The sequence below is a fragment of the Copadichromis virginalis genome, linkage group LG11, assembly GCF_057382275.1.
Source record: "Copadichromis virginalis isolate Kocher_CV1m ecotype Utaka linkage group LG11, C_Virginalis_male_GT1.1, whole genome shotgun sequence".
NCBI classification, from domain to species: domain Eukaryota; kingdom Metazoa; phylum Chordata; class Actinopteri; order Cichliformes; family Cichlidae; genus Copadichromis; species Copadichromis virginalis.
This window is the reverse complement of record NC_140628.1, coordinates 9,569,478-9,592,659: the sequence shown is the minus strand read 5'-3', so window position 1 is coordinate 9,592,659 and position 23,182 is coordinate 9,569,478. Positions and strand designations below refer to the sequence as shown.

Below are 23,182 nucleotides of genomic sequence, written 5' to 3'. Positions count from 1 at the left end.
CTGCAGGAACCAAACTCAGACTGGCTCATGTCAATCATGTCTGCTTACAAAGACACTTTGAAACTCTTATCAATATGTTTCCTGTCGTAATAGGACGGATCAAACTCTGGACCTTTGTTGTGGATCAGTGAAGGATGCTTAGAAATCCCTCCTGCTGCCTGAGCTTGAACATCATCAGCACTTTAACATTGAGCAGAGGGACGTGGAAAAGGCCTTCTGTCTTTATCTGACTGAACGGTTTCATTATGTGGGCTAAAGAAAATACAGTTGTAGGCTACAGTATATTTATATGAAACATGTATATATATGCATTTAATGTATTTGAACCATATTTAATGCATATTACAGGATGTAACAGCTGCATATGTGTCAACAATAATGGCTTTGATTTTGCCCCCCTAAGAACATTTCTGTAGATCCGCCCCTGCAGCAAACGTGTGTGAGAGCAGCCACGGCCCGCTCCTCCATGATTTCATTCACACTCATCTCATACTGAACACACACACTTTGTAGGAATCATCAGTACTTTGACTGTTTCTCAGGTTAGCTTCAGGTTAGCCATTTAGCATTTCTCCAGTCTGAGTCACAGAGCGTCACATGACGTGACAGAAGCTGATTGGTCAGCTGCAGTGATGGTGGTGGAGCAGCATTAATGATGATGCTGTAGAACAACAGGAACACGGGGATATCAGACTGTTAGTGGGTTTAGTCATTCCTGCTGCACTGTTTGTCCTTCTTATTGAAGTGACCTGCTGAGAGCTCACACTGTTCTCTGTAGAAATGATGTCAGTCTGACTCGTCACATGTTTGGAGGCGTGTTTGATGTTTGCTCTTCTGGAAACTCTCAGTATCAAATATGGACGATGCAAAGGAGACACGCTTCATGTCTGTATGGACCTGTTTCCGTAGCTGCCACCATCATTCAACATGTTTGTACATCAGCTTATCAAATCCTGTCCGCTGTCTTCATTTATTACTCTTTACCTGCTTCACCTGCCTGAGCCCCGCCCACACAGACAGCTCCTCTTTGGAGCTAAACTTCTGCTTCATCTCTGCCTCTTTTCTTCATCGTCCGCCTCTCTTTTCTCTTCTTCAGTATTCTGCAGCCACGGAGCCTCACAGCCGTTAGCATGCTCATACCTGAGCAGCTAGCATTACCCAGCATGCCATGCAGCAGTGTCAGTTTGTAAATGTGCAAGAATTCCGGTTCCAAACTGTTTCACAGATTGCTGTGTGCTGTGACCTTTGACCTGCTAAAGACAGTCAGCTGTGGATTATTCATTGTTGTGTCTAATACTTAGAACTGTGAGGAAGAAGCTACACAGTTAATCAGGGTCCCTCTCTCTGAATTAGGAAAGGTGGGCAGGCCGCGTGTGGGCCGCGGGCCATACGTTGAGTATCACTGTTTGAAATGTGATCATTGTTCTGCTGCAATCAATGGACTAAACCAGAGAAGAAGAAAACAGACTTTACCATGAAGATCCTCAGTGTGGATCAGTATAATATCAGCCTGATGTCTGCAGTTTAGTGTCAGCACAACTTTCACATCATATTCATCTCAGCACAACTAAAACATGCTGACTGACCTCAGAGTTTCAAGTTTACATCCTGGACTCTTCAGGAAACCACACAGATGCTTCACTCCTAGATCCTGCAGCTCCTTGTTGTTGCTACTCAGGTCCAGCTCTCTCAGATGGGAGGGGTTGGACCTCAGCGCTGCTGCCAGATAATCACAGCTGATCTTTGACAAACCACAGTCCTTCAATCTGTATAAAGAATGAAAGATGTAAGTTTATTAGACAAAGTGTGATCTTGAAATCATTCAGTGTTTCATCATCTGTTCAGAGCTGAAGAAGGTTCAGAATGTAGAAGTTTAGAAAATGGAAACTCCAAACAGCTGAAGCCAACAGGAAGCAGCTTCAAACAAACACAACAAGAGAAAAAACTCTGAATGTTTCACATTAAAGTCGTACATTTCTCATAAAACCAGGAAAAAGACTTGAAAAAGTCGTGTTTTTCCTTCCAGGAACCACATGGCTTCACTTTTAAAGGTGAAGTGTGAAAGAAATGGACATATTTGAAGTCCAACACCTTTTTCCAGTCACATTATTAAAGCAGACAAACTACAAGCTCATTTTCATTCCAACAAGTCATCTTCTGACCTGGACTAACAACACTGGTCTCTATGTGCAGCTGGCTGTGAGACCAGTGCTCAGGGACCGTCTACAAAGTGCAACACTGAAAGAACATCACACACTCATTTGCTTCCAGCACTTTCACACAAACATCTACTGTCATTATTGTCACCAAACTCTGTGGATCCTTTATTGCAAATTCAAATGGGATCAAATGGTCAGACAAAAGAGGGTTATGAGGAAATATGATGAAATGTTGTGTATTAGCAGCAAGTTATTGAATCATCTTCCTCAGAAACCAAACAAAATGATTCACAAACATGTTTTTACAAACTCAGTGTTGGACTTGGATCAGCAGGATAAGCTGATGTTTAAAGGCATTTGAGTCTGGCTGTATGAGAGTCCAGTTATTACTCAATATTTATGGATGATGTTTTTTCAGTGTTGCACTTTGTAGACGCTCCCTGAGCCTCACAGCCAGCTGCACATGGACCAGCTGACATTACCAAGCATTAGAGGCGGGTGTAAAAAAATAGATTTTCCCATTTAAATGGTTTTAATTTGAATAAAACGATGTTGATTCATTCAATCCTTAATCGATGTTTAATATAAATGTATTTTGCCAGAATCTCAGGTTAAAGCTCACAAACTATTTCAACAAGCAGCAAACAGCTAAAACAGTAAATGAGAGCAGCTAAACACACAAAGATGGAAACACAGAGCGTGGATCGTTCACTCGACGGCACGTACACGGACACGCCGTCGGGGCTGAAAGTGGACAGCTCACAGATCCTGAAGCTGCAGGTTTCATCTGTCTCCAACCAAAACTGAGTGAACCAGCAGCAGAAGAAGATCCAAACTCTGCTTCACGTTTGATAAATATGCTCATGAATTCTCTCTGACTTTGGCTGTTCCTGCCTGCACAGCTCTCTCTCTCTCAGTGTACTCCAAGAACAGCTTCAAACATCTGTTTCTGCATCATTCACTGTTTATTAGCCACCAGTCTGCTGTTGTGTTCAGTGCTGTCAGCCTCTGACAGGAAAGCCTCATTTCTGCTGTTCCATGGAAACTTTTTAAAATGATGACAGATTACAAACTCTCAGCTGTGTCTGTAATCAAACCTCTGTAACTTTGCTTCACTTCAGCAGCATCAGCTCATGTTCACATGTTGATTCATGGTTTGCTTCAGTTTTTGATCGACTGCAGAATATTTTGAAGGTTATCTGCTATAAAAAGCCAGAAGAGGAAAATCTGCTTCATGTGTTTCTGTTTGATCCTCAGTGACTTTGACACAAAGGCCTCTGCTGTGATGATCACACCTCTGATCAAGTCTCACAGTGTCACAACTGATAAATGATCAGAGTTAGAATATTTCTGACTGTCTGCTGTGTGCTGTGACCTTTGACCTGCTAAAGACAGTCAGCTGTGGATTATTCATTGTTGTGTCTGATACTTAGAACTGTGAGGAAGAAGCTACACAGTTAATCAGGGTCCCCTCTCTCTGAATCAGGAAAGGTGGGCAGGCCGCGTGTGGGCCGCGGGCCATACGTTGAGTATCACTGTTTGAAATGTGAACATTGTTCTGCTGCAGTCAATGGACTAAACCAGAGAAGAAGAAAACAGACTTTACCATGAAGATCCTCAGTGTGGATCAGTATAATATCAGCCTGATGTCTGCAGTTTAGTGTCAGCACAACTTTCACAACATATTCATCTCAGCACAACTAAAACATGCTGACTGACCTCAGAGTTTCAAGTTTACATCCTCGACTCTTCAGGAAACCACACAGATGCTTCACTCCTGGATCCTGCAGCTTCTTGTTGTTACTCAGGTCCAGCTCTCTCAGATGGGAGGGGTTGGACCTCAGCGCTGCTGCCAGATAATCACAGCTGATCTTTGACAAACCACAGTCCTTCAATCTGTACAAAGAATGAAAGATGTAAGTTTATTAGACAAAGTGCTTGAAATCATTCAGTGTTTCATCATCTGTTCAGAGCTGAAGAAGGTTCAGAATGTAGAAGTTTAGAAAATGGAAACTCCAAACAGCTGAAGCCAACAGGAAGCAGCTTCAAACAAACACAACAAGAGAAAAAACTCTGAATGTTTCACATTAAAGTCGTACATTTCTCATAAAAACAGGACAACGACTTGAAAAAGTCGTGTTTTTCCTTCCAGGAACCACAAGGCTTCACTTTTAAAGGTGAAGTGTGAAAGAAATGGACATATTGAAATCAATGATATCAAAGCTGGAATCAAATGAGTCCAAGTGTTCTGCTGATTCAGCATCACATTCATCTTTGGTCCTTGTTCTGCATCCCCACCATAAATATAAAACTCACATTTTCCAAAATCCTCTTTAAGCTTCGACAATAAAGGAAGATCGTTTTATACAAGTCTTTGTGGTTTTGTGTCACCCAGATGCCCGAGTACTTAAACTTGTTATAGCTGGGTTTAATAGGTGCTAAAATACACAAAACTCGCCAGTTGTCGTACAGATAGACTTTGCTTCGCTCTTCCCAAAATTCACTTTATATCCAGAAATTGTCCCAAATTCCTTAAGTATGCATTAAGGTGACCTTGAGGCTCTTAAATGTGCCTATAAATAAAACGTATTATTATTATTATTGTAAGTCTATCCAAAGGTTTGTGGAGGCTATTCGATGGGTTGGAAATAAATAAAAGCATGTCGTCGGAATAAAGAGAGACTTCATGTTCGATACCCCCTCGATGTTTTCCCTCAACACCAACACATTGTCTCAGAGCAACAGCTAGCGGTTCAACGGCAAAAAGGAGACAGAGGGCATCCCTGTCCTGGGGGACAGATTATTGTTAGTCCGGACAGCTGTTAGAGGGGAGCAATACAATACTTTTATCCAAGATACAAAATTAAAGCCACATTTTTTTAAGCGTATATAAAAAAAAAATCCCATCTCACCCGATCCAACACCTTTTCTGCGTCAAGCCAAACTACAGTTTCCAATGTATCACCTTTAACATGGGTATAAATTATATTTAATAGAGCTTTAATGTTAAAAAAAGAGTGCCTAATAAAGCCCGTCTGGTCCTGTGAAATAATGGACGACAAATACTTGTGTAACCGACGGGCCAACACTTGAGCCAGGATCTTGGTGTCTGTGTTGAACAAAGATATTAAACGACATGAACGACAATCTAAATGGTCTTTTTCCTGTTTTACAATTAAACACATCACTGCTTGATGCATTGTTGGAGGCAACGACTGTGAGAGGAAGGATTCTTCAAAAGTTGATTTTAACAGTGAATTCAGTCGGTCAGAAAACTGATTTTCCAGACTGCATGCTCCGTATGGCCGTTTCAGTTTCAACATTAGAGACAGGTTCCTCCAGACTAGCGATCGCATCTTCTCCCAAGGAGGGAATATCAAAAAACTTATTGAAATCATTGTAGATCTCAAGGATAGTTGGTTGTTTGTTCTTAGTCGTAGCTGGTGAGCTGATAACTTGCCTGTTTTTTCTCCATGTTCATAAGTGTAGCTGCAACTTTGACTCAGCCTGTTTTGTAGATATGAGATTCAGTTTTTCATTGTAACCACTGTGTATATAATACAGGCTCAGGAGAGTGGCTGTACACAGCATGTAGTTTAGTAATTTCATCAGCTAACTGAGAAAGGCGCTCGGTCACTATTTTATTCTATTTTGCACAAAATGAAATTATTTGGCCTCTCAGACCTTTTGTAACTGACAAACTCTTCATCTGCTAACAATACTGAGTTGAATCTCCATGGCTGATAGTTGGAGCAGGCATCAGGAATACACACTGAAAAAACAAGAGGAGAAATCACCAGTCTTATAATCACATTCTGTAACTTTTGTGTGAACTGTGGTCCATAGCAGATAATGAGCAGTTTAGGTCTCCCTCAAGGATGATATTGTGTGATGACATATTGGGGAGCCGTGTAAAGACTTTAGTGAAAAATCTGTGATCGTCCCAATTAGAGGCGTAGATATTTGCTAAGATCAAAGAAAAACCATAAACTATATTTTCTGCACTATAAGTTGCACTTAAAATCCTGTAATTTTCTCAAAATTCGACAGTGCGCCTTATGGATGAATTCTGGTTGTGCTTACTGACCTTGAACTGATTTTATGTGCTACACGGCGCTCAGAAACATTTCAAAAAATGTTTTGGTACGACTTTGCTAAGCTATGAGGCCGCACCGCTTGATGGATTGTTGGAGCATTACAGCTACCGAGGAGCCTCGCGGAGTGGTACGTACTCTGCTCTAAAGTAATATTACTTTATTGAGTGTGTATAAGGACCATAAATGGCACCTGTAAGAGACACGGTTACAAAGAGGATTTCAAACTCCAGGTTGTCAGTCACGCAATAGAACCTGGGAACAGAGCAGCTGCTTGTTATTATGCTCAGCATAAGTTAGTTTAGATTTTGACTGCACAATTGTGAGCTTTTTGTTATGCACAAAAACAACATTGTTTTCTTTTATTTATGGAGCATTATTATTTAATAAATGCTGATAATTTATTTCTGAGTAATTGTTTCATGTACATCTATGCTGTATGTTAATAAATGTGCCTGTGTGAGATTTGGGACGCAGCTTTGACTAAGAACTCTCTTTTTGTTCTTACTTTCTGGCTTTAAAAATATTGATACAGTGGGGCAAAAAAGTATTTAGTCAGCCACCGATTGTGCAAGTTCCCCCACCTAAAATGATGACAGAGGTCAGTAATTTGCACCAGAGGTACACATCAACTGTGAGAGACAGAATGTGAAAAAAAAATCCATGAATCCACATGGTAGGATTTGTAAAGAATTTATTCGTAAATCAGGGTGGAAAATAAGTATTTGGTCAATAACAAAAATACAACTCAATACTTTGTAACATAACCTTTGTTGGCAATAACAGAGGTCAAATGTTTACTATAGGTCTTTACCAGGTTTGCACACACAGTAGCTAGTATTTTGGCCCTTTCCTCCATGCAGATCTTCTCGAGAGCAGTGATGTTTTGGGGCTGTCGCCGAGCAACACGGACTTTCAACTCCCGCCACAGATTTTCTATGGGGTTGAGGTCTGGAGACTGGCTAGGCCACTCCAGGACTTTCAAATGCTTCTTACGGAGCCACTCCTTTGTTGCCTGGGTGGTGTGTTTTGGATCATTGTCATGTTGGAAGACCCAGCCTCGTTTCATCTTCAAAGTTCTCACTGATGGAAGGAGGTTTTGGCTCAAAATCTCACGATACATGGCCCCATTCATTCTGTCCTTAACACGGATCAGTCGTCCTGTCCCCTTGGCAGAAAAACAGCCCCATAGCATGATGTTTCCACCCCCATGCTTCACAGTAGGTATGGTGTTCTTGGGATGCAACTCAGTATTCTTCTTCCTCCAAACACGACGAGTTGAGTTTATACCAAAGAGTTCTACTTTGGTTTCATCTGACCACATGACATTCTCCCAATCCTCTGCTGTATCATCCATGTGCTCTCTGGCAAACTTCAGACGGGCCTGGACATGCACTGGCTTCAGCAGCGGAACACGTCTGGCACTGCGGGATTTGATTCCCTGCCGTTGTAGTGTGTTACTGATGGTGACCTTTGTTACTTTGGTCCCAGCTCTCTGCAGGTCATTCACCAGGTCCCCCCATGTGGTTCTGGGATCTTTGCTCACCGTTCTCATGATCATTTTGACCCCACGGGATGAGATCTTGCGTGGAGCCCCAGATCGAGGGAGATTATCAGTGGTCTTGTATGTCTTCCATTTTCTGATGATTGCTCCCACAGTTGATTTTTTTCACACCAAGCTGCTTGCCTATTGTAGATTCACTCTTCCCAGTCTGGTGCAGGTCTACAATACTTTTCCTGGTGTCCTTCGAAAGCTCTTTGGTCTTGGCCATGGCGGAGTTTGGAGTCTGACTGTTTGAGGCTGTGGACAGGTGTCTTTTATACAGATGAAGAGTTCAAACAGGTGCCATTCATACAGGTAACGAGTGGGGGACAGAAAAGCTTCTTACAGAAGACGTTACAGGTCTGTGAGAGCCAGAGATTTTCCTTGTTTGAGGTGACCAAATACTTATTTTCCACCCTGATTTACGAATAAATTCTTTACAAATCCTACCATGTGGATTCATGGATTTTTTTTTCACATTCTGTCTCTCACAGTTGAAGTGTACCTCTGGTGCAAATTACTGACCTCTGTCATCATTTTAAGTGGGGGAACTTGCACAATCGGTGGCTGACTAAATACTTTTTTGCCCCACTGTATATATATCATATATCGCCATCCAGCTAAAGAATATCAAGATATGAATTTTGGGTCATATCGCCCAGTCCTAATATTGCAATAGGTTGTCCGTTAAACTCAAGCGGGGCTTGGGCCCTGGCACGGCGTAGAATTTCCACACAATCCTGGTAGTAGTGACGCTCGGCTATGACGGCGTGCGGGATACCAGCTGGCTTTCTCAGGATAGGGCTCCTGTGTGAGCGGTCAACAATAACGTCTTTATCCATACCCAGCACTTCACGTAGTAGCACAGATACGGCCGTGGAGGAGCTCGAGTCCAGGCCCTCTGGGATGCCTATGATGTGGATGTTAGCTCTCTGCTTCCTGCCTTCATCACATTTATCCTTCAGGTCAGACAGCTCCTCCTTCATACTCTCTACTGTAGACTGCAAGGTGGTCACCTCATCGCTCCACATTGACAGCCCATCCTCAGCTTCTTTCACTGTAATCTTTATTCCATCAACTTCAACGTGCGTCGCCGCCATGCTGTTAGCGATCTCATTTCTCAGTCCTTGCACGTCAGCCCTTATATTGTCAAAATCTTCTTTCAATGCATTTCTGAGTTCTTCTTTTAACAGCGTACTAATGTCCTCTTTAATGGATTGAAGAAGCTCCAATTTTAGAGCAGTAGGATCCACATCACGTCTGTTGAGTCTGCTCTTCAGCGGCCGTAGAGCTGGACGCTGCCCTTTGGCCATCATCGATACTCTCGCCCGAGATCGCGCCGGGCCTAGTCGCCGCTCCTCCTGTGAGCTTGTATTTTCAAGGGTTGGATGCCATTTCTTCTCAAATAAAGTTATAATATAGAGTATAAGACTGTTAACTTCAGCTGTAGCACAAATGAAGACAGGAGCCTTCAGAGACACGTGTTACTCCATTGCAGGAAGTCCCACACCTGCTCTGGGATACAGACTTTTATGACAGTCACATGACAGTCTTTTCTTAAGAGTCAAGATGGCAGCAGTGTGTACGGCCTGCTGTCCAACTCTGTTTGTATTCATGTTTTAGTTTTCATTTGTCTTCAAAAATGCAAACTCTCTGCTTGTATATGATCACCAAACACTGCTGGCTTTAAGATCTTCTCATTTAAAACCTGTTTATTGCAATCGTGGATATCAGGGAAGCTTCTCTGCACCGTTCCTGTCAGGAGTTCCAGCTTGTCTCCGTTGTGCTTCGGCCCCACCTCAACTGACTGGCCACCGTAGACGCCGTGGGAAATGCAGTGGCTTATTGGTGAGAATGAAAGCTACCTGGATACAACTTGGAGAAACACCTCAGCCTAACCCGACTGGATTCGACCGCATCAACTACTGGCGCTCTCTGGATATGGCTTACACCTGTCTGACATCTGTTGTTGGGCGTACTACAATAAACCCGCCCAGCGTCCTCCCCGTCTACGCTCAGGTGGAGTAAACCCTCAGAACCTACGGCCGATAGGTCGGGCACCCACATTGGCCGATGAGCCACCGATACCACTAAGAATCAGTCTTGTTAATACTTGATTGCTAGCAAACAAAACTTTTCTTCTTAAGGACTTCTTCACTAATCAGGAACTGGATCTAATGCTTGGAAACCTGGCAGAGAGCTGGTGAGTCCAGCTGTTTTACTGAACTTTTACCTTCTGACTGTGAGATGACAGGACATGGTGGTGGAGTGGAGGCTGTTTTTAGGAAGAAGCTCGCATGCAAACAACTCTTTTTTTTTTTTTTTTTTAACCTGTCCCGTTTGGCTCTTTTGCCATCATCAATTATTGTCTAAAGGCGAAGAAAGATGCCAAATGGATTTACTTTAACAAATGGACCATCCCAGCCTTGCCGTATTGGTCTATTTGATTCACCTTTGCTTTTATTGTTTATTTTATTTTCATTTGCTGAACACGGGACAGGTTTGACTGGGGAAAAGAAAGGGGAGAAAGAAAGAGGGAAAGAAAAACAGCAGGAAAGAGGGATGGGGATAAAGGGCAAAAAACAAAAACCAACAAATCAAACAGACAAATCACCTGGATCACCTGTTGAGAAAGAAAAAAGAAAACAAGCAGAAGAAAAAAAAAGAGCAATATAATAAACAACATCACAATGATCTATGGGAATATAACAGTAAATACTAAATATTAAACATTATTGTGCAGCACATAAGATCGACAGCGCACAGTGTGCTTTGAGGTAGGAGCCAAAAAGGGTGTAGTTTGTGTGTGTGAGCACCCGTGTGTACACCTGTGAGCATGAACGCGCTTGTATTTAAAAGGTTCCTTCATGTAATGATCTGCTAGAGGGTGTGGGGGGGCCACAGCCCCGTCCACCAGGGCATGAAGCAGGTATGGAGGACATCAAGACTCCAGACATCCAGAGCCCCTCAGAACACAAGAGACCAAGGAAGACCAACAGAGGGGCAGCCGCGCCACTATCCCAGAAAGAGCTGAGGAGAGCCCCAGATGAGGGGTCACTCAGCAGCCGCGGAGCAGAAGCCAGGGGGGTTGCAGTGACGTGCCCGTGAGCTCCGCCGGCAGCCAGCTGTGCCAGAGTGACCGAGCCCCAGGCCAAGAGGCCGAGGGCACCCCACCCCTGAAGGGCCGAGCCCCAGGCTCCAGGCCACAACAAGCAGCCACCAAGGAGTGAGCCGGTGGGTACCTGGACGCCCATCCCCGGACACAAAGAACCACCAATGCACCGATGTCTGAGGGTGTCTGCCACTGGCAGGGGAAGTGGTGGGGGGAGATAGGCCTCCATACCTTAGAGGGCCTGAGATGTCCCCAGAGAGGTGGCGTCTAATACCCAACCTGACATATGGACACAGACAAACAGGCACACACAGATACATCCATTCCAACCCTCATGCTCTCATATCACGCAAACAACTCTTAACTGACTCTTATTCAAGTTTTGAACTTGTGATGTTTGTTGTTTGGGGCATCCCAGCCGACACTCGGTGCAGCTGTATACAGACCTCCAAAACATCACAAGAATTTTATTCAAGACTTTTTAGCTGCTATCGTGCCAAACTGTGATCAAACTTTAATTGTCAGAGATTTTAATATTCACGTGCTGTCCCTCCAATCCTCTGGCCAGAGATTTTTTAAGTTTGACTCCTTCAGTCGTGCTCAGTTTGTGTTGGGCCCAACCCAGAAACAGGCTCATACGTTGGATCTTGTGCTGTCTTTAGGGTTACCGGTCCTAAACATGGAAACATGTGATGCTGTTTTTTCAGTGTTGTATTTGATATATTTTTATCTCTCTGCCATTTTACTCCTCTTATTCCAACACCCCATTGTCGTCTATTTAACCCATCTGCAACAGAACTATTTTCTAGTGCTTTTAAGAAGTTTAAGATCTCCCCTCGGCGATGGTACCGAGCAGATGACATCTAATTTTTATGATAAATGCCAAACTGTCCTTGATGAGGTTGCTCCTTTTAAAACTATGAAACCACAATCGGACCCGTGGATAAACGAGGCCGCTCATTCAGCCAGACGAGAGAGCAGGAAGGCTGAACGTAAGTGGGAAAAAGATGCAGGTGTGTTTCTGATGCTGAGAGACCGTCTGTACAGGTATCAGGACACTGTCAACGCAGAGAAGTCAAAAGCTGTTTCTAATATTATTGAGAAATGCTCCAAAAATCCTCAGCTTCTTTGTTCAATTATTTCTCCAGCTTGTCATATTAATAGTTCCTCAGAAACTTGTGAAAGGTTCCTGCAGTTTTTATCAATAAGATAAAACAGCTTCGAACTATGATCGGCCTGCCTTCACATGACCTTTCTAAAATATTCACCTGCTCAGCTGTTTTTGATCAGTTTGAGCCTGTGTGGTTTGACCAGGTGGAGGAACGATGTGATGGTATAAAGACATCATCCTGTCCAAATGATGTTGTTCCAACACATATTTAAAAAGATTTTAAAGGTTGTTGGTTCCGACATCTTAGCGATTTTTAACAGCAGTCTTAGTTCAGGTGTTGTACAGCCTGTTTTAAACATGCTGTTGTACAGCCTGTACTAAAAAACCTGATCTGGATCCTCTGTCCACTCAAACTTCAGGCCTATTTCAAAGCTTCCCTTCCTGTCGAAGACACTTTTGTGTGGTTCTATCGGTTGGACGTTACAGCCCCTTCGGTGGCTCATGCTGTCCTTTCTGCTGGATCTACCACTCACTAAGGATGTGGTGGCGTGTATATATGTCCCATACTTATGTGTTGTACCGAGTGAATCGACTGAAAGGGAACGAATAGTTATGTCTATAACTTCTGTTCCCTGAAGGAGAGGAACGAGGTACAACACAAGGCGGCCCCACTGAGCAGTTTGGCTCGGTGAAGAGCGGCTATCGAACTGAGGGCTGACTGTGATGACAGCGGCTATATGTGCAGGCGGGGCCGTGCGCGTGTCATCACACGTCATCTGCCTTAAAGGCGTGAATAAAGGTTTCTTCAGCCAGGACACGCGAGGGCGTGATATCCCATACTTACTGTATGTGTTGTACCTCGTTCTTCTCCTTCAGGGAACAGAAGTTATAGACATAACTATTCGTTACAATAATCCAGCTGGGATGTCATGAAAACGTGGATTGCCCGTTCAAGGTTTTTAAAAGATATAAATTATCTCACCTTAGACAAAAGCCTCAGTTTGAAGAAAGACTGCTGTACAACTGAGCTCAGCTGTTTTTCAAAGGTCACATTGCCGTCAAATATAAGCCCCAAATGTAATAATGCGATTTAATAAAAGGCCTGAACCAGTCTAATAGAGCGCCCTTGATGTCGCCATGCTCCAATGGTGACATCAAGATGCTGTGGTCAACAGTGTCAAAGGCAGCGGTCAGATCCAAAAGCACAGCTGAGTCTCCTGATCAGTGGCTGATGAAAGATCATTAAGAACTTCTCAAAGTGCAGTTTCAGTGCTGTGAAGAGCTTCAAAACCAGACTGAAACCTTTACAATAGATTGCAGCTTTGTCTGTCTCCGAAGCGGGGACCACTCGTATTGCTCTTTTCTGCAATAGCGCCTTTATTTCCTCTCTGGGTATCATGGCTGCCTTGGTGTTGACAGTCGTGTTTACGACTCTTCGGAAACGAGGCGGCTTGACCCGGAACTGCAACCGGTAACCCATGGCAACGGTTCGCAGCACCCACAGAGAGGGGGCGCAAGCACGCCACTGAGGGAAGTGAGCAGCCAGCCGGCTGACCTGCAGCACCGTCGGCGGGGCGTTGTCGCCCCCCAGTGTGTCTGCAGGGGAATGCATCACCTGCCTGACCTGGCTCATTCTGCCTGCAGGCTGAGCATTTGTGATTGTTTGAGAATAAACAATACTCTTTATTGATTGTAACATGGAAACATGTACATTCATACATTTTGTTGGAGGCACCTTTTCTGGGGCACAACAATGAAAAACAGCGGGAACACTCGATGTGGTCACCTGAACATTTAACACACCTGAACAGGGAGTTACCTGAGGCATTTTGTGTGCAGGGGTTTTGTGCTTGGGAGACAGTGTTAGGAAAGTGCAGCGCTTTCTGGGGCTGACAACCTGAACAGAACTTAAGCGGCGGCACCTCTTGGGCGGGAACAGAGGGGTAAAAGCAGCGTCTCCCTGCTGCTGGACCCCTTCTCCACTCGAAACCACAGCTAGGAGGGCTGAGGCTTCTTCCTCCTGGGCGTCGGGTCACGCCGGGGGCCCGAGGGTGGGCCTTTGCTCCAGGCCGACTGGCGTGGAGCTCGGGCCGGAGGATGTGCTCTCGCTGGCGGCACACCCACTTCAGCAGTGGGTGCCGGCCTCTTGCCAGACGGCAGAGGAGCGGCGGGCCTGTGAGAGCTAGCTGCGGGCTTGGGCTTGGGCTGACGTCTGGGGATGATGTCGCGCAGAGCTTCCGTCTGCTTCTTCCTCAGATCAAATCTAGCCTGAATGGCTTCAAGTGAATGTCCGAATAACCCAGCCGCAGACACTGGTGCGTCCAGATAAACAGCTCTGTCCCTATCCGGGACTTCAGAGAGGGTCAGCCATAGGTGCCTCTGCGCCACTACTGTCAAAGCCATCCCTCTGCCCAGGGAGAGCGCTGCACAGCGAGACGCACGGAGGATGTGATCTGTGGAGACTCTGACCTCGTTAAGAAGAGGTGCCAGCGGGCTGTCATCAGGAACCAGCAATCCGAGCTCCGCCAGGCACATTGCCTAGTACGTCTAGAGCATGGTGACGGAGCTCATGGCGCGAGCAGTGCCAGCCTGAGCCCGATAAATCTTCTCCAGCTGCGAAGCAGAGAATCTGCAGTGCTTGGACGGCAGAGTTGCGGGGCCGCCAACACCATGGTTATGGGATGGGGCCAGATACGCAGCCAGAGAAGGCTCCATAGGGGGTGGGTTATCTAAGCCAGCCCCCTCGGCGCCGTCCAATTCCATGTACTGTCCATAGCCGGGCACAGTGACGCGGGTAGACAGAGGTTTGTCCCATGATGCTGTTAGCTCGCAGAGAAAGTCTGGGAACATGGGAAGGCAGTTTTTGGCTGTTGCGGGCTCCGGTGGGAGGAAAAACCCCGCGAACCGCGACGGCTTCTGAGCTGGCAGAGGAGAGGGCCAGTCCACCTGCAGCTTCTCAGCAGCACGGCGAAACGGGGAGAAAAGAGAGGTGTCATCGTGGCCGACCGGCGCAGCAGCGGCGGCACATTGGGCTGACAATGGGCTCTCCTGCTCATCCTCCGACAAACCATGGATGTCCAGGCCGATGTCCAGCATGTCATCGTCTTCCTGGGGAGCGCTGGCGGGCTTCAACCCAGGCTGAAGCCCGTCAGCGCCCCTGCATGGTTCCGGCTCGTCATCGGCTAACCCGTCAACATATTCCATGTGGTCAGCCCAGCTAATTGCGGGGACATCGACCGGAAAATCCTCGTCTTCGGACTCGGACGAAGCTGGGGCTCCAGACTCGGAAAGGAGAGGGTCATTCCGTGCGACAGCCGAGCGTCCCAGCACTTTTTCCACAAACGTCACCCGTCTTTCCAGGGTCGAGGCAAAACGCACAGGCTTCGGGCTCCGTCAACGCTCTCCTAGCGTGGACGATCCCCAGGCAGACAGGGCAGGCATCGTGCTGGTCGCTGTCGTGCAAAGAGAAACCGCATCCCTGAGGACAGGGGCGAACAGAAGATTTCTGCTTTGCTCGCTTCGGTTTGGAGTCCATTCCAAAACGCAAAGCGAAACGCTGCACAGGAAAAACTTGAAATTAGTGCTCCGCGGGCAGTCTACACACCAAAGGCACGGTGGAGGCTAACACCAACAGGGGCAGTTAAGCTAAGTTCAAGTTGGCAGACAACGGAGCTAACTAGCAGCAGCTAGCTAGCCCAACTCAGCAGAGGTGTTCTCAGCGAGGTGAAGAGCGTAAGAACTGAGGGATGACTGTGATGACAGTGGCTATATGTGCAGGCGGGGCCGTGCGCGTGTCATCACACGTCATCTGCCTTAAAGGTGTGAATAAAGGTTTCTTCAGCCAGGACGTGCGAGGGCGTGATATCCCATACTTATGTGTTGTACCGAGTGAATCGACTGAAAGGGAACTCCTTATATGTTGGAGTTAGTGGGACCTGCCTGGCAAGACTGCAGCTGGTCCAGAAAGCTGCAGCTCGTCTTCTGACACAAGCTCAAAGACATTTGTCGTCCCAACAACCATATATACGCTGGTCCCTTGCTGTAACACAGTTCACCTTTGGCGGTCTCGCTGTTTCGCTTTTCTTTTTTGTGCAATTTTGCATGCTTTTGTTTTTTACAGCGCGTTGTGTTCTGCGTCCTGATTGGCTGACAATGGTCTACAGCCAATCTCGTGCCGTGTCTCCTGTACAGTACAGAATGTGTTCAAATTTACAGCAGTGTGACTCTGCAGTGCTGCACTGTATGTTTGTACGTTTTGTCCCCAACAAACAACAATGATGACGAGACGTTTTGCAGCTGTGGTAGCAGCCAAAGGCAGAGGAAGATGCTAACCATCATAGTTTCAACAAGGAGGCAAAAAGGTTGTAACTGTCCACAACAAGAACATCGTAAGGATGGAGTCAGCTTTGGCTTTGTGGCTCAGTGACCACAGGAAAAAGAACATCGTGCTGGACACCAACATTATCTGCATAAAAACTCAAAAGCTTTATGAAACTTTACCTGACAGCGAGGAGCCCAGGCCATGGACGAGTGCTCCTCACACAGAACCAAGCTCGTTTAATGCCAGCAAAGGCTGATTTGACACATTTCAGAAACACTTTGCTTTCATTCTTTAATAATGAACTTATTTTTCTATGAAGGTTTGAACTTTGTTTAAACAAGAGAGAAAAGTGTGAAAATGTTCATGCCTGTCTGAGAAAAGTGTATAAAGTGTGCAGTGAGGGTTTAACTGCCTTAAAACTTCTATAATAATTGTAAAACATAAAGCTGCTACTTCATTCTGACACTTATTTTTAGAACGTAACTCGATAAACGAGCGACCGGAGTAATGTATTGTGTTTATTTTGAAAACTCTCAACAGGATCTTCAGATTTATTTTGAAAGGTTTATCTGGAAAACACACAAACACATAACCAGGAAACAAAGAGCATGATATGAAACGATAGAAGTTTTCATATGGTCATCATATATACATCGTTCTATCGAACAGCTCCAGCTCCTGCTGTCAGTCTCTGTAAATCTGCTCTTAAAACACATTTGTATTCACTGGCTTTTAATATAGTATGAGAGTTATTTGATATTTGATGTGTGCTATTAATGTTATGAGTTATTTTAATAGTTATTTTGGATTCTTGTACAGCACTGTGGTCAATGCTGCTGTTGTAATTAATGTGCTATAAACACGTAAACAATCTGCAGTTAAACATCCAAAACTAAAGATGTGATCGCTGCCTTTAGAAAATGTGCTAATGCACAAGATATCAGCTCCATTAAGGTGGAATGTGGCCGTGTTAGAAACATGTTGGAAGAAGTTTGAAGCTGAAACTGTGAAGCTGAGAGAGCTCCAGCGTCTGTCACAGGAAACTTTCTTATTTCCACACTGATGAAAGCCTCAAGCTTTGATTTCCTGCTGCTTTTATTGAGTTTATTGTAGTTTACTGTTACCAACATGGAAAACTGAAGCTTCATCAGCTGGAGCTACAGAGCTGGAGAACAAAGGAGACTGACTGGCAAGCATGATGTGGGAGGAAACATCAAGAGCCTGTTTGAAAGGAGACACATGTGGATGCTGTGCCAGTCTGTGGTCTGTCAGAAGTCAGCTGAGTCACACTGCAAGAAGCTGCAGAATCTCAGAGGAGGACATTTGGAAGTGTTTGTGGGACAAACTGGACTCAAAGAAAGAAGACGTTTGTGAAGTCTTTGGTGGAGGTGAGCAGTGTGAAGCAGAACACATGCAGATGAATCAGGAGGTCAGCATCAGTGTCTCCTTGTGGTGGACGGTAAAAGAATCAGAGCCAACGCTCCCGTCCACCCTCGGCATGAAGCAGTGCTGTTTCTGAAACAGGAGGACAAGTCCAGAGAAGACAGAGGAAGTACAGATGAGGGTGGGACAGGACAGCAGGACTTCCTTAAGACCTGCAGCTCCATCACACTGTTGTAGGTCCTCTTCATCACACATGTACCTGCAGCCTGTCTTCAAGTCCAGGAGTCACCTCCACACAGTGTAGAAGCCTCCTGTGCAGACCATGGAGTCCAGCCTCTGTCAGGGAAGTCTGCACTAAAGCCTGGAAGACTTCACTCTGTCTCTGCTCCACCCGAGAAAGACCAGCACACTTTTATTATTATGTTATATGTATTAATATTTTAAACACTTATTCTTTGTATTTTTTGCTTTGCTCCTGTCAAACTGCTTTAATAAAATCTGCTGCAGTCTAAACTGTGGACGTTCCCTTTTTAACCCTTTGTGAAACAATAAAGGTTTAAATCTGAGTATTCATCTATGTTAGTGTTTAATGGGTCTAATAGGTTCCCAGTAATATCTTCCCTTGGAGTCTGTGGTCCAAGCTTCTAAAACCATCCCAGGTTAACAAGAACTACAATCTAGAGGAGAGCTGCCATAACAGGTGTGACTGATGAGATCTGACCTGCAAGGTTACTCAGGTTTGTTTGTATCAGGACAAGCAGGGAAGACACCTGGACTCTGCATCTACTGAGTAAGACTCAGAGGATCAGAGATTAGAAGGTCTACAAAGAGCTGAACCAGACTTCCTGTATAAAGGTTTTAGTTCCACAGATCGACAGTGTCAGCACAACTAAAACGTGGAGACTGACGTGGAGTTTCAATTCGATGTTGTGGTTTCCTCAGAAGAACACACAGCTGCTTCACTCCTGAATCCTGCAGCTTGCTGGAGCTCAGGTCCACCTCTCTGGGATACGAAGGGTTGAGCTTCAGCACTGCTGCCAGATAATCACAGCTGATCTCTGACAAATCACAGCTCACCAATCTGTATAAAGAATGAACGATGTAAGTTTATTAGACAAAGTGCTTGAAATCATTCAGTGTTTCATCATCTGTTGAGAGCTGAAGAAGGTTCAGAATGTAGAAGTTTAGAAAATGGAAACTCCAAACAGCTGAAGCCAACAGGAAGCAGCTTCAAACAAACACAACAAGAGAAAAAACTCTGAATGTTTCACATTAAAATTGTACATTTCTAACAAGAGTATTTTAAAGACAGCGTCACTGATGATCATCTTCTGCCCAGTAAAACTTTGGTTTTCCACATGTGAGTGTTAATGATGCACAAAGACTGTGAGTGCAAAGAGGGAGCGAGGAGGATGACAGAGAGATGGTACAGGAGCATCAAGAACCCGGCGAGGAAATGAGCAGAAGGATTTTGGAGCCTGTTGGATTGAAGCTTTCACAGAGACGTGTTTGACTGGACACCACCAGGACAGACTTTTAATCCCAGGATTTGGATGAGCTTTCTGTCTTTATGTTCACAAATGATGCTGTAACTCTGTGACTATCCTGGAACTGTCAGCAGTATGGTTACGTCCTTTTGACCCGAGTTTCCACAGCTCTTATAACAGCAGTGTACATTCACCTGCAGGCACACGTTGCCTCTGCTTCAGCTCTGTTTATGAAGCACAAACTGCAGGAACCAAACTCAGACTGGCTCATTTCAATCATGTCTGCTTACAAAGACACTTTGAAACTCTTATCAGTATGTTTCCTGTCCTACTAGGAGGGATCAAACTCTGGACCTTTGTTGTGGATCAGTGAAGGATGCTTAGAAATCCCTCCTGCTGCCTGAGCTTGAACATCATCAGCACTTTAACACTGAGCAGAGGGACGTGGAAAACGCCTTCTGTCTTTATCTGACTGAACAGTTTCATTATGTGGGCTGAATAAAACACAGTTGTAGACTATATTTATATGAAACATGTATATATATGCATTTAATGTATTTGAACCATATTTAATGCATATTACAGGATGTAACAGCTGCATATGTGTCAACAATAATGGCTTTGATTTTGCCCCCCTAAGAACATTTCAGTAGATCCGCCCCTGCAGCAAACGTGTGTGAGAGCAGCCACGGCCCGCTCCTCCATGGTTTCATTCACACTCATCTCATACTGAACACACACACTTTGTAGGAATCATCAGTACTTTGACTGTTTCTCAGGTTAGCCATTTAGCATTTCTCCAGTCTGAGTCACAGAGCATCACATGACGTGACAAAGGCTGATTGGTCAGCTGCAGTGATGGTGGTGGAGCAGCATTAATGATGATGCAACAGGAACACGGGGATATCAGACTGTTAGTGGGTTTAGTCATTCCTGCTGCACTGTTTGTCCTTCTTATTGAAGTGACCTGCTGAGAGCTCACACTGTTCTCTGTAGAAATGATGTCAGTCTGACTCGTCACATGTTTGGAGGCGTGTTTGATGTTTGCTCTTCTGGAAACTCTCAGTATCAAATGTGGACGATGCAAAGGAGACACGCTTCGTGTATGTATGGACCTGTTTCTGTAGCTGCCACCATCATTCAACATGTTTGTACATCAGCTTATCAAATCCTGTCCGCTGTCTTCATTTATTACTCTTCACCTGCTTCACTGTGTGGGCGGAGCTGCCTGAGCCCCGCCCACACAGACACAGCTCCTCTCTGGAGCTAAACTTCTGCTTCATCTCCGCCTCTTTTCTTCATCCTCCACCTCTCTTTTCTCTTCTTCGGTGTTCTGCAGCCTGGGAGCCTCACAGCCCATACCTGAGCAGCTAGCATTACCCAGCATGTCATGCAGCAGTGTCAGTTTGTAAATGTGCAAGAATTCCTGCTCCAAACTGTTTCACAGATTGCTGTGTGCCGTGACCTTTGACCTGCTAAAGAGAGTCAGCTGTGGATTATTCATTGTTGTGTCTGATACTTAGAACTGTGAGGAAGAAGCTACACAGTTAATCAGGGTCCCCTCTCTCTGAATTAGGAAAGGTGGGCAGGCCGCATGTGGGCCGTGGGCCATACGTTGAGTATCACTGTTTGAAATGTGAACATTGTTCTGCTGCAGTCAATGGACTAAACCAGAGAAGAAGAAAACAGACTTTACCATGAAGATCCTCAGTGTGGATCAGTATAATATCAGCCTGATGTCTGCAGTTCAGTGTCAGCACAACTTTCACATCATATTCATCTCAGCACAACTAAAACATGCTGACTGACCTCAGAGTTTCAAATCGACATTGTGGATTCTCCAGGAAACCACACAGATGCTTCACTCCTGAACCCTGCAGGTTGCTGTAGGTTCCACTCAGGTCCACCTCTGTGAGATACGAGGGGTTGGACTTCAGCGCTGCTGCCAGATAATCAAGGCCAATATCTGACAAACCACAGTCCTTCAATCTGTATAAAGAATGAAAGATGTAAGTTTATTAGACAAATTGTGAGCTTGAAATCATTCAGTGTTTCATCATCTGTTGAGAGGTGAAGAAGGTTCAGAATGTAGAAGTTTAGAAAATGGAAACTCCAAACAGCTGAAGCCAACAGGAAGCAGCTTCAAACAAACACAACAAGAGAAAAAACTCTGAATGTTTCACATTAAAGTCGTACATTTCTCATAAAAACAGGACAACGACTTGAAAAAGTCGTGTTTTTCCTTCCAGGAACCACATGGCTTCACTTTTAAAGGTGAAGTGTGAAAGAAATGGACATATTTGAAGTCCAACACCTTTTTCCAGTCACATTATTAAAGCAGACAAACTACAAGCTCATTTTCATTCCAACAAGTCATCTTCTGACCTGGACTAACAACACTGGTCTCTATGTGCAGCTGGCTGTGAGACCAGTGCTCAGGGAGCGTCTACAAAGTGCAACACTGAAAGAACATCACACACTCATTTGCTTCCAGCACTTTCACACAAACATCTACTGTCATTATTCATATTTCTGCTCCTCTGGATTCACATGGAGCCTCTGCTCTATAATTACTCGTTGCCATGGTGATTCGTAGTATGCGGCTCCATAACTCAGACTGAGCATGCTCAGAGCAGATTGGCCCAACTCTGATCAGCTGATCTGGAACAGGAAACTGTGCTATATGTACATTATTATATCTACATTTGAATCTCAACACTCACAACACTCCAGTAGGAGCAGCCATCGGCCATCAGCTGTGCAACACTCACACAAATATATCAACTGTGTTTAATATTTTGGCACGTAGATCATTTATGTGCTTCAGCTCTTCTTACATTTTACCACCAACATGTTTCAAAAGGAGCAGCTTTTACTTTGAAGGCCAGCTGTCTCTGTTTCCTGTTTTCATTGTTGGATAATGGAACAATTCGATGCTTCAGTGCATTGAATTGTGTTACACAAAAATAAGAAAAGTTTTCACGTTGTTCAGGCAGAATCGAGTGTTGAAGAATGAATTCACACGTCAATAAACATTTTCATTAGAGTTAGGCAGTGAACTGCTCATGCTCCATTCAATTGCATCACTATTGGAATTGGATCCAACTATGTGAAGCAGATTTCTTCTCAGCTGCTGTTTTGAACATTTCCTCATGAACTGTATTAAACTCTGTAAATGAACTGAGTACTATTTCTACATTTGAAACTATGGATTCATTCACTTCTGTACGTTAGTGTATAAATGAATGTTAGACTGGGCTCCATGGAAACTCTTGGACTGGTCTCAGCTGCCTGCTTTCTGTAGTCATTCCAACAGAGTCCTTTCTCTTCTCCAGCTTCTGTTTGAAATCCTCTCACAGAGCCTGCTTTGTTGTTATGTTTGTGCCTGTGTTAGGCTGCTCTGCGCTGCCTCATTCACATCCTGTTGTAGTTGTTACGTAGTTTATCATAACATAATTGTTGATGTAGGTTACAAATAAGTCTTATATTGAATTGAATTCGTTGCGCTATGCTGCTTTGTTCACTGTGGCTTTGCGGGCTAATGTTTGTTGTGTTTTGTAGGAAAACCAGCCTACAAAATGCTGGAATGCGATCCAGACTGGGCACCCTCTATCAACCTGGGTCAGACAGAGTTTATAGCTGCTACCACAGCGGGATTTGATTGGTTAAGAGAGAGTGCGAGATGAAAACAGCCACGAAAAGTCCCACATATATGTGCCCAAGTGTTGTATTGAAGCAATCAAGTGATGAATAACTGTTTTCCAGTTATTTTGCAATGTTTTTTTTGTTTTTTTGCATTGTTGATTTGTTTTTCACCGAAGCAGCTAATAAAGCATAATGGAATATAATTTTTCCTCTTTCTTGTAAGATTCTATAATAGAATGAAACAATAATGCCAGTTATAAATAAAGACAATAAATTGAATGAATTACGAAACACTTATTTTATTTCTATTAGATCTGAAAATGTTGT

At 44.5% G+C, this 23,182-nt stretch overlaps 2 protein-coding genes across 15 annotated transcripts in view; one reads left to right on the top strand and one right to left on the bottom strand.

Annotated features, from left to right (window-relative positions):
* LOC146698059 (uncharacterized) overlaps window positions 1-23,182 on the top strand; it is a 117,141-nt gene that overhangs the window by 51,338 nt on the left and 42,621 nt on the right. The window lies entirely within an intron of this gene.
* The window catches only part of LOC146698061 (NACHT, LRR and PYD domains-containing protein 12-like), a 56,982-nt gene that overhangs the window by 12,254 nt on the left and 21,546 nt on the right, over window positions 1-23,182 (bottom strand). For 9 of the 14 annotated variants that reach the window (XM_085473017.1, XM_085473022.1, XM_085473025.1 and 6 more), the window contains 3 exons: window positions 21,020-21,199; window positions 3,879-4,055; window positions 1,587-1,766 (listed from right to left, as the gene is read on the bottom strand). The exons of 2 other annotated variants lie outside the window; for them this stretch is intronic. In XM_085473017.1, the coding sequence (XP_085329143.1) occupies window positions 1,587-1,766; window positions 3,879-4,055; window positions 21,020-21,199 (537 nt within the window). Of the gene's footprint in view, window positions 1-1,586; window positions 1,767-3,878; window positions 4,056-20,665; window positions 21,200-23,182 lie in introns of those variants that run through there. 3 more of the 14 variants (XM_085473026.1, XM_085473028.1, XM_085473030.1) reach the window with 2 other exon arrangements.